The 12,997-nt window shown below is 36.1% G+C and overlaps 2 protein-coding genes across 2 annotated transcripts in view; both read right to left on the bottom strand.

The window, feature by feature from the left end:
- The window catches only part of LOC138316389 (insulin-like growth factor 1 receptor), an 81,605-nt gene extending 78,659 nt beyond the window's left edge, over positions 1–2,946 (bottom strand). Inside the window, exon 1 of the mRNA XM_069258089.1 lies at positions 2,831–2,946. Coding sequence (XP_069114190.1) covers positions 2,831–2,879 — 49 coding nt within the window. The 5' untranslated portion in view covers positions 2,880–2,946. The remainder of the gene's footprint in view (positions 1–2,830) is intronic.
- Positions 1–12,997, bottom strand: part of LOC138316393 (RING finger protein 151-like) — a 269,758-nt gene that overhangs the window by 247,215 nt on the left and 9,546 nt on the right. The window lies entirely within an intron of this gene.

Here is a 12,997-nt window from a genome sequence, read left to right as displayed (position 1 = left end):
CAGGACCACTTCATTTTCTGTGGATCACTATTAGGTAGTATGATTTATAAACAGATATGCCGGGACCACATCATTTTATGTGGGTCCATATTAGGTAGTATGATTTATAACCAGATATGGCGGGACCACATCATTTTCTGTGGGTCCGTATTAGGTAGTATGATTTATAAACAGATATGCCAGGACCACATCATTTTCTATGGGTCCGTATTAGGTAGTATGATTTATAAACAGATATGCCAGGATCACATAATTTTCTGTGGGTCCGTATTAGGTAGTATGATTTATATACAGATATGCCGGGACCACATCATTTTCTATTGGTCCGTATTAGGTAGTATGATTTATAAACAGATATGCTGGGACCACATAATTTTCTGTGGGTCCATATTAGGTAGTATGATTTATAAACAGATATGCCGGGACCACATCATTTTCTGTGGGTCCATATTAGGTAGTATGATTTATTAACAGATATGCCGGGACCACACAATTTTCTGTGGGTCCGTATTAGGTAGTATGATTTATAAACAGATATGCCGGGACCACACAATTTTCTGTATGTCTGTATTAGGTAGTATGATTTATATACAGATATGCCAGGACCACATCATTTTCTGTGGGTCCGTATTAGGTAGTATGATTTATAAACAGATATGCCAGGACCACATCATTTTCTGTGGGTCCATATTAGGTAGTATGATTTATTAACAGATATGCCAGGACCACATAATTTTCTGTGGGTCCATATTAGGTAGTATGATTTATATACAGATATGCCGGGACCACATCATTTTCTGTGGGTCCATATTAGGTAGTATGATTTATATACAGATATGCCAGGACCACATTATTTTCTGTGGGTCCGTATTAGGTAGTATGATTTATATACAGATATGGCGGGAGCACATAATTTTCTGTGGGTCCGTATTAGGTAGTATGATTTATATACAGATATGCTGGGACCACATAATTTTCTGTGGGTCCGTATTAGTTAGTATGATTTATATACAAATATGCCAGGACCACATTATTTTCTGTGGGTCCGTATTAGGTAGTATGATTTATATACAGATATGGCGGGAGCACATAATTTTCTGTGGGTCCGTATTAGGTAGTATGATTTATATACAGATATGCCGGGACCACATAATTTTCTGTGGGTCCGTATTAGTTAGTATGATTTATATACAGATATGCCGGGAGCACATAATTTTCTGTGGGTCCGTATTAGGTAGTATGATTTATAAACAGATATGCCGGGAGCACATAATTTTCTGTGGGTCCGTATTAGGTAGTATGATTTTTATACAGATATGCCAGGATCACATAATTTTCTGTGGGTCCGTATTAGGTAGTATGATTTATATACAGATATGCCGGAACCACATCATTTTCAGGATTCAGTTCAGACATGTTACACTGTATATCAATGGTATTAACTCTATGGTAGAAAAAAACGAACATAAATACATTTTCCTCTGAACCCTTCTCGACTTTACAGATCGTGAATATACATGCGTTAGAACTTAATGTTGCGCTGGTTTGTAAAATCATACAAGGACATAGTCATTCAGATCCCCCACCAATGGAGATATCAAGGCTGAAGTAAGTTTGATTGTGAAGACTTATGTGTATGAAAAAAACCCAGGAAAAAGGAAGTTGAGCTAAAGAAAGATGGGTGGAGTTTTGCAAAGTAACATTTACAATTTACCATGATATTTTCAGCAATGTTTCCATGGTAACGGAAATAGTGCAAAAAATGAAAACCTAAAAATAGCAAAAGGTACTACGAGACCATAAAAAGAATGTGTCTATGAAGTTTCGTGGAAATATCTCTGCTGGTTTTAGAGTTGTGCTCCGGAAACGATTCTTACACAAAAATCTGCCATTTTCAGCAATGTTTCCATGGTTACAGAAAAAAGTACAAAAAGTGAAAACCTTAAAATAGCAAAAGGCATTACTAAACCATAAGACTAATGTGCCTATGGAGTTCCATGTATATAACTCAACCGGTTTTCCAGTTATGCTGCGGAAACGAACCTGGTACAAAAATCTGCCATTTTCAGCAATGTTTCCATGGTTACAGAAAAAGTACAAAAAGTGAAAACCTTAAAATAGCAAAAGGCACTACTAGACCATAAGACCAATGTGTGTATGAAGTTTCGTGGAAATATCTATTCTGGTTTTAGAGTTGTGCTCCGGAAACGATTCTTACACAAAAATCTGCCATTTTCAGCAATGTTTCCATGGTTACAGAAAAAAGTACAAAAAGTGAAAACCTTAAAATAGCAAAAGGCACTACTAGACCATAAGACCAATGTGTGTATGAAGTTTCGTGGAAATATCTCTTCTGGTTTTAGAGTTATGCTCCGGAAACGAACATGGTACAAAAATATGATATTTTCAGCAGTGTTTCCATGGTTACGGAAAAAATGCAAAAAATGAAAACCTAAAAATAGCAAAAGGCACTACGAGACCATAAGACCAATGTGTGTATGAAGTTTCGTGGAAATATCTCTACTGGTTTTAGAGTTATGCTCCGGAAACCATTCGTACGGACGGAACCCATTTGTATATCCCCCGCCAACTTCGTTGGGTGGGGGATAATAAGATAACTTAACACTTAATTTGCACATTACTGTCAATCAATTTGTTTACAATTGAAAGATAATTTTAATTTACTATCTAACTTTTCATCTGGCCTTAATTATGCATACAAAATGAATATTTTGAATCTAAATGCATAGCGATAATATACATCATTAACATTTGATATATTTTATTTTAATTTCTACTTACAGATTAACTAATTATTTGAATTTCTTACCTTTTTTGGTGAATCTGTAGTAATCAGACTCTATCAGCGTTCTTGTCATCCCAAAGTCTCCAATTTTTACGGTCTGATTAGCATGGACAAGACAATTCCTACACGCCAGATCTCTATGTCAAAAAAGCAAAGTTATCTTTATGACTGTGCACTCATTTAATACCAACTAAATAACAGAAACATTGTGTGCTAACAATAAAGTTATTGGTGCCGTAACTGGACAAACATTTTGACATGTCATTTTTTTCTTCAGTAATCTATTGAAAACCATAAGGTTTGATGAATTCAGCTGTGAAAATCATTCATATGGCTTCAGAAACCTTTTAAAAGTTACGTAAAACACAGATATTATGTACTGTAAAATAGTCGTTTTCTATGCCTTTTTTTATGCTATACATGGAAATAAGATAATTTTGACACTACTGCCAAAAATCATTTTCAGCTCTTATTTGTACTTGTACAACCTATGCATTCAAAGTTCTGTAATGATCAAAATATAAGTAAATTTACGTGATGAATAAAATTAAAAGATCTTTTTGATTCCTGAGAATGAAATATACGGCACATATAACTTTAAATATATACCTTAACATTTACCAAACAACAAATAACACATGAAAATGGCCGTCAATAGACCACCAGGTATGTAAATTAGAATGTTACCAGATGATAACAGTCAATAGACCACCAGGTATGTAAATTAGAATGTTACCAGGTGATGACAGTCAATAGACCACCAGGTATGTAAATTAGAATGTTACCAGATGATGACAGTCAATAGACCACCAGGTATGTAAATTAGAATGTTACCAGATGATAACAGTCAATAGACCACCAGGTATGTAAATTAGAATGTAACCAGATGATGACAGTCAACAGACCACCAGGTATGTAAATTAGAATGTTACCAGGTGACAACAGTCAATAGACCACCAGGTATGTAAATTAGAATGTTACCAGATGATGACAGTCAATAGACCACCAGGTATGTAAATTAGAATGTTACCAGATGATAACAGTCAATAGACCACCAGGTATGTAAATTAGAATGTTACCAGATGATGACAGTCAATAGACCACCAGGTATGTAAATTAGAATGTTACCAGATGATGACAGTCAATAGACCACCAGGTATGTAAATTAGAATGTTACCAGATGATGACAGTCAATAGACCACCAGGTATGTAAATTAGAATGTTACCAGATGATGACAGTCAATAGACCACCAGGTATAGTAAATTAGAATGTTACCAGGTGACAACAGTCAATAGACCACCAGGTATGTAAATTAGAATGTTACCAGATGATGACAGTCAATAGACCACCAGGTATGTAAATTAGAATGTTACCAGATGATGACAGTCAATAGACCACCAGGTATGTAAATTAGAATGTTACCAGGTGATGACAGTCAATAGACCACCAGGTATGTAAATTAGAATGTTACCAGATGATGACAGTCAATAGACCACCAGGTATGTAAATTAGAATGTTACCAGATGATGACAGTAATTGACCACCAGGTATGTAAATTAGAATGTTACCAGATGATGACAGTAATTGACCACCAGGTATGTAAATTAGAATGTTACCAGATGATGACAGTCAATAGACCACCAGGTATGTAAATTAGAATGTTACCAGATAATGAATGACAGTCAATAGACCACCAGGTATGTAAATTAGAATGTTACCAGATGATGACAGTCAATAGACCACCAGGTATGTAAATTAGAATGTTACCAGATGATGACAGTCAATAGACCACCAGGTATGTAAATTAGAATGTTACCAGATGATAACAGTCAATAGACCACCAGGTATGTAAATTAGAATGTTACCAGATGATAACAGTCAATAGACCACCAGGTATGTAAATTAGAATGTTACCAGATGATGACAGTCAATAGACCACCAGGTATGTAAATTAGAATGTTACCAGATGATGACAGTCAATAGACCACCAGGTATGTAAATTAGAATGTTACCAGATGATGACAGTCAATAGACCACCAGGTATGTAAATTAGAATGTTACCAGATGATGACAGTCAATAGACCACCAGGTATGTAAATTAGAATGTTACCAGATGATGACAGTCAATAGACCACCAGGTATGTAAATTAGAATGTTACCAGATGATGACAGTCAATAGACCACCAGGTATGTAAATTAGAATGTTACCAGATGATAACAGTCAATAGACCACCAGGTATGTAAATTAGAATGTTACGAGATGATGACAGTCAATAGACCACCAGGTATGTAAATTAGAATGTTACCACATGATAACAGTCAATAGACCACCAGGTATGTAAATTAGAATGTTACCAGATGATGACAGTCAATAGACCACCAGGTATGTAAATTAGAATGTTACCAGATGATGACAGTCAATAGACCACCAGGTATGTAAATTAGAATGTTACCAGATGATGACAGTCAATAGACCACCAGGTATGTAAATTAGAATGTTACCAGATGATGACAGTCAATAGACCACCAGGTATGTAAATTAGAATGTTACCAGATGATGACAGTCAATAGACCACCAGGTATGTAAATTAGAATGTTACCAGATGATAACAGTCAATAGACCACCAGGTATGTAAATTAGAATGTTACCAGATGATAACAGTCAATAGACCACCAGGTATGTAAATTAGAATGTTACCAGATGATAACAGTCAATAGACCACCAGGTATGTAAATTAGAATGTTACCAGATGATAACAGTCAATAGACCACCAGGTATGTAAATTAGAATGTTACCAGATGATAACAGTCAATAGACCACCAGGTATGTAAATTAGAATGTTACCAGATGATGACAGTCAATAGACCACCAGGTATGTAAATTAGAATGTTACCAGATGATGACAGTCAATAGACCACCAGGTATGTAAATTAGAATGTTACCAGATGATGACAGTCAATAGACCACCAGGTATGTAAATTAGAATGTTACCAGATGATGACAGTCAATAGACCACCAGGTATGTAAATTAGAATGTTACCAGATGATGACAGTCAATAGACCACCAGGTATGTAAATTAGAATGTTACCAGATGATAACAGTCAATAGACCACCAGGTATGTAAATTAGAATGTTACCAGATGATAACAGTCAATAGACCACCAGGTATGTAAATTAGAATGTTACCAGATGATAACAGTCAATAGACCACCAGGTATGTAAATTAGAATGTTACCAGATGATGACAGTCAATAGACCACCAGGTATGTAAATTAGAATGTTACCAGATGATGACAGTCAATAGACCACCAGGTATGTAAATTAGAATGTTACCAGATGATGACAGTCAATAGACCACCAGGTATGTAAATTAGAATGTTACCAGATGATGACAGTCAATAGACCACCAGGTATGTAAATTAGAATGTTACCAGATGATGACAGTCAATAGACCACCAGGTATGTAAATTAGAATGTTACCAGATGATGACAGTCAATAGACCACCAGGTATGTAAATTAGAATGTTACCAGATGATGACAGTCAATAGACCACCAGGTATGTAAATTAGAATGTTACCAGATGATGACAGTCAATAGACCACCAGGTATGTAAATTAGAATGTTACCAGATGATGACAGTCAATAGACCACCAGGTATGTAAATTAGAATGTTACCAGATGATGACAGTCAATAGACCACCAGGTATGTAAATTAGAATGTTACCAGATGATGACAGTCAATAGACCACCAGGTATGTAAATTAGAATGTTACCAGATGATGACAGTCAATAGACCACCAGGTATGTAAATTAGAATGTTACCAGATGATGACAGTCAATAGACCACCAGGTATGTAAATTAGAATGTTACCAGATGATGACAGTCAATAGACCACCAGGTATGTAAATTAGAATGTTACCAGATGATGACAGTCAATAGACCACCAGGTATGTAAATTAGAATGTTACCAGATGATGACAGTCAATAGACCACCAGGTATGTAAATTAGAATGTTACCAGATGATGACAGTCAATAGACCACCAGGTATGTAAATTAGAATGTTACCAGATGATGACAGTCAATAGACCACCAGGTATGTAAATTAGAATGTTACCAGATGATGACAGTCAATAGACCACCAGGTATGTAAATTAGAATGTTACCAGATGATGACAGTCAATAGACCACCAGGTATGTAAATTAGAATGTTACCAGATGATGACAGTCAATAGACCACCAGGTATGTAAATTAGAATGTTACCAGATGATGACAGTCAATAGACCACCAGGTATGTAAATTAGAATGTTACCAGATGATGACATTCAATAGACCACCAGGTATGTAAATTAGAATGTTACCAGATGATAACAGTCAATAGACCACCAAGATCGGTAAATTAGAATGTTACCAGATGATGACAGTCAATAGACCACCAGGTATGTAAATTAGAATGTTACCAGATGATGACAGTCAATAGACCACCAGGTATGTAAATTAGAATGTTACCAGATGATGACAGTCAATAGACCACCAGGTATGTAAATTAGAATGTTACCAGATGATAACAGTCAATAGACCACCAGGTATGTAAATTAGAATGTTACCAGATGATGACAGTCAATAGACCACCAGGTATGTAAATTAGAATTTTACCAGATGATAACAGTCAATAGACCACCAGGTATGTAAATTAGAATGTTACCAGATGATGACAGTCAATAGACCACCAGGTATGTAAATTAGAATGTTACCAGATGATAACAGTCAATAGACCACCAGGTATGTAAATTAGAATGTTACCAGATGATGACAGTCAGTAATTGACCACCAGGTATGTAAATTAGAATGTTACCAGATGATAACAGTCAATAGACCACCAGGTATGTAAATTAGAATGTTACCAGATGATGACAGTCAATAGACCACCAGGTATGTAAATTAGAATGTTACCAGATGATGACAGTCAATAGACCACCAGGTATGTAAATTAGAATGTTACCAGATGATGACAGTCAATAGACCACCAGGTATGTAAATTAGAATGTTACCAGATGATGACAGTCAATAGACCACCAGGTATGTAAATTAGAATGTTACCAGATGATGACAGTCAATAGACCACCAGGTATGTAAATTAGAATGTTACCAGATGATGACAGTCAATAGACCACCAGGTATGTAAATTAGAATGTTACCAGATGATGACAGTCAATAGACCACCAGGTATGTAAATTAGAATGTTACCAGATGATAACAGTCAATAGACCACCAGGTATGTAAATTAGAATGTTACCAGATGATGACAGTCAATAGACCACCAGGTATGTAAATTAGAATGTTACCAGATGATGACAGTCAATAGACCACCAGGTATGTAAATTAGAATGTTACCAGATGATGACAGTCAATAGACCACCAGGTATGTAAATTAGAATGTTACCAGATGATGACAGTCAATAGACCACCAGGTATGTAAATTAGAATGTTACCAGATGATGACAGTCAATAGACCACCAGGTATGTAAATTAGAATGTTACCAGATGATGACAGTCAATAGACCACCAGGTATGTAAATTAGAATGTTACCAGATGATGACAGTCAATAGACCACCAGGTATGTAAATTAGAATGTTACCAGATGATGAAGTCAATAGACCACAGTATGTATAGAATGTACCAGATATGACAGTCAATAGACCACCAGGTATGTAAATTAGAATGTTACCAGATGATGACAGTCAATAGACCACCAGGTATGTAAATTAGAATGTTACCAGATGATGACAGTCAATAGACCACCAGGTATGTAAATTAGAATGTTACCAGATGATGACAGTCAATAGACCACCAGGTATGTAAATTAGAATGTTACCAGATGATGACAGTCAATAGACCACCAGGTATGTAAATTAGAATGTTACCAGATGATGACAGTCAATAGACCACCAGGTATGTAAATTAGAATGTTACCAGATGATGACAGTCAATAGACCACCAGGTATGAATTAGAATGTTACCAGATGATGACAGTCAATAGACCACCAGGTATGTAAATAGAATAATACATCAATAGACCACAGTATGTAAATAGAAGTTACCAGATGATGACAGTCAATAGACCACCAGGTATGTAAATTAGAATGTTACCAGATGATGACAGTCAATAGACCACCAGGTATGTAAATTAGAATGTTACCAGATGATGACAGTCAATAGACCACCAGGTATGTAAATTAGAATGTTACCAGATGATGACAGTCAATAGACCACCAGGTATGTAAATTAGAATGTTACCAGATGATGACAGTCAATAGACCACCAGGTATGTAAATTAGAATGTTACCAGATGATAACAGTCAATAGACCACCAGGTATGTAAATTAGAATGTTACCAGATGATGACAGTCAATAGACCACCAGGTATGTAAATTAGAATGTTACCAGATGATGACAGTCAATAGACCACCAGGTATGTAAATTAGAATGTTACCAGATGATGACAGTCAATAGACCACCAGGTATGTAAATTAGAATGTTACCAGATGATGACAGTAATTGACCACCAGGTATGTAAATTAGAATGTTACCAGATGATAACAGTCAATAGACCACCAGGTATGTAAATTAGAATGTTACCAGATGATGACAGTCAATAGACCACCAGGTATGTAAATTAGAATGTTACCAGATGATGACAGTCAATAGACCACCAGGTATGTAAATTAGAATGTTACCAGATGATGACAGTCAATAGACCACCAGGTATGTAAATTAGAATGTTACCAGATGATGACAGTCAATAGACCACCAGGTATGTAAATTAGAATGTTACCAGATGATGACAGTCAATAGACCACCAGGTATGTAAATTAGAATGTTACCAGATGATGACAGTCAATAGACCACAGTACCAGTGATATGTAAATTAGAATGTTACCAGATGATGACAGTCAATAGACCACCAGGTATGTAAATTAGAATGTTACCAGATGATGACAGTCAATAGACCACCAGGTATGTAAATTAGAATGTTACCAGATGATGACAGTCAATAGACCACCAGGTATGTAAATTAGAATGTTACCAGAAGATGACAGTCAATAGACCACCAGGTATGTAAATTAGAATGTTACCAGATGATGATAGTAATTGACCACCAGGTATGTACATTAGAATGTTACCAGATAATGATAGTCAATAGACCACCAGGTATGTAAATTAGAATGTTACCAGATGATGACAGTCAATAGACCACCAGGTATGTAAATTAGAATGTTACCAGATGATGACAGTCAATAGACCACCAGGTATGTAAATTAGAATGTTACCAGATGATGACAGTCAATAGACCACCAGGTATGTAAATTAGAATGTTACCAGATGATGACAGTCAATAGACCACCAGGTATGTAAATTAGAATGTTACCAGATGATGACAGTCAATAGACCACCAGGTATGTAAATTAGAATGTTACCAGATGATGACAGTCAATAGACCACCAGGTATGTAAATTAGAATGTTACCAGATGATGACAGTCAATAGACCACCAGGTATGTAAATTAGAATGTTACCAGATGATAACAGTCAATAGACCACCAGGTATGTAAATTAGAATGTTACCAGATGATGACAGTCAATAGACCACCAGGTATGTAAATTAGAATGTTACCAGATGATGACAGTCAATAGACCACCAGGTATGTAAATTAGAATGTTACCAGATGATGACAGTCAATAGACCACCAGGTATGTAAATTAGAATGTTACCAGATGATGACAGTCAATAGACCACCAGGTATGTAAATTAGAATGTTACCAGATGATGACAGTCAATAGACCACCAGGTATGTAAATTAGAATGTTACCAGATGATGACAGTCAATAGACCACCAGGTATGTAAATTAGAATGTTACCAGATGATGACAGTCAATAGACCACCAGGTATGTAAATTAGAATGTTACCAGATGATGACAGTCAATAGACCACCAGGTATGTAAATTAGAATGTTACCAGATGATGACAGTCAATAGACCACCAGGTATGTAAAATTAGAATGTTACCAGATGATGACAGTCAATAGACCACCAGGTATGTAAATTAGAATGTTACCAGATGATGACAGTCAATAGACCACCAGGTATGTAAATTAGAATGTTACCAGATGATGACAGTCAATAGACCACCAGGTATGTAAATTAGAATGTTACCAGATGATGACAGTCAATAGACCACCAGGTATGTAAATTAGAATGTTACCAGATGATGACAGTCAATAGACCACCAGGTATGTAAATTAGAATGTTACCAGATGATACAGTCAATAGACCACCAGGTATGTAAATTAGAATGTTACCAGATGATGACAGTCAATAGACCACCAGGTATGTAAATTAGAATGTTACCAGATGATGACAGTCAATAGACCACCAGGTATGTAAATTAGAATGTTACCAGATGATGACAGTCAATAGACCACCAGGTATGTAAATTAGAATGTTACCAGATGATGACAGTCAATAGACCACCAGGTATGTAAATTAGAATGTTACCAGATGATGACAGTCAATAGACCACCAGGTATGTAAATTAGAATGTTACCAGATGATGACAGTCAATAGACCACCAGGTATGTAAATTAGAATGTTACCAGATGATGACAGTCAATAGACCACCAGGTATGTAAATTAGAATGTTACCAGATGATGACAGTCAATAGACCACCAGGTATGTAAATTAGAATGTTACCAGATGATGACAGTCAATAGACCACCAGGTATGTAAATTAGAATGTTACCAGATGATGACAGTCAATAGACCACCAGGTATGTAAATTAGAATGTTACCAGATGATGACAGTCAATAGACCACCAGGTATGTAAATTAGAATGTTACCAGATGATGACAGTCAATAGACCACCAGGTATGTAAATTAGAATGTTACCAGATGATGACAACAGTCAATAGACCACCAGGTATGTAAATTAGAATGTTACCAGATGATGACAGTCAATAGACCACCAGGTATGTAAATTAGAATGTTACAGAGATAAGTAATAGACCCAGTATTGTACAATAGTCAATAGACCACCAGGTATGTAAATTAGAATGTTACCAGATGATGACAGTCAATAGACCACCAGGTATGTAAATTAGAATGTTACCAGATGATGACAGTCAATAGACCACCAGGTATGTAAATTAGAATGTTACCAGATGATGACAGTCAATAGACCACCAGGTATGTAAATTAGAATGTTACCAGATGATGACAGTCAATAGACCACCAGGTGTAAATTAGAATGTTACCAGATGATGACAGTCAATAGACCACCAGGTATGTAAATTAGAATGTTACCAGATGATGACAGTCAATAGACCACCAGGTATGTAAATTAGAATGTTACCAGATGATGACAGTCAATAGACCACCAGGTATGTAAATTAGAATGTTACCAGATGATGACAGTCAATAGACCACCAGGTATGTAAATTAGAATGTTACCAGATGATGACAGTCAATAGACCACCAGGTATGTAAATTAGAATGTTACATGATGACAGTCAATAGACCACCAGGTATGTAAATTAGAATGTTACCAGATGATGACAGTCAATAGACCACCAGGTATGTAAATTAGAATGTTACCAGATGATGACAGTCAATAGACCACCAGGTATGTAAATTAGAATGTTACCAGATGATGACAGTCAATAGACCACCAGGTATGTAAATTAGAATGTTACCAGATGATGACAGTCAATAGACCACCAGGTATGTAAATTAGAATGTTACCAGATGATGACAGTCAATAGACCACCAGGTATGTAAATTAGAATGTTACCAGATGATGACAGTCAATAGACCACCAGGTATGTAAATTAGAATGTTACCAGATGATGACAGTCAATAGACCACCAGGTATGGTAAATTAGAAGAATGTTACCAGATGATGACAGTCAATAGACCACCAGGTATGTAAATTAGAATGTTACCAGATGATGACAGTCAATAGACCACCAGGTATGTAAATTAGAATGTTACCAGATGATGACAGTCAATAGACCACCAGGTATGTAAATGAGCGCTCAGAAGTTCAATCCATGCAAACCAGGACTGCCATCATCAGATCCGCTACACCCACTCCCCCCCTTACAACCCAAGACCTTCCTAAGCCCCCG

Source organism: Argopecten irradians, chromosome 2, assembly GCF_041381155.1.
Source record: "Argopecten irradians isolate NY chromosome 2, Ai_NY, whole genome shotgun sequence".
In the NCBI taxonomy this organism is placed as follows: domain Eukaryota; kingdom Metazoa; phylum Mollusca; class Bivalvia; order Pectinida; family Pectinidae; genus Argopecten; species Argopecten irradians.
This window is presented reverse-complemented; position numbering and strand designations above follow the sequence as displayed.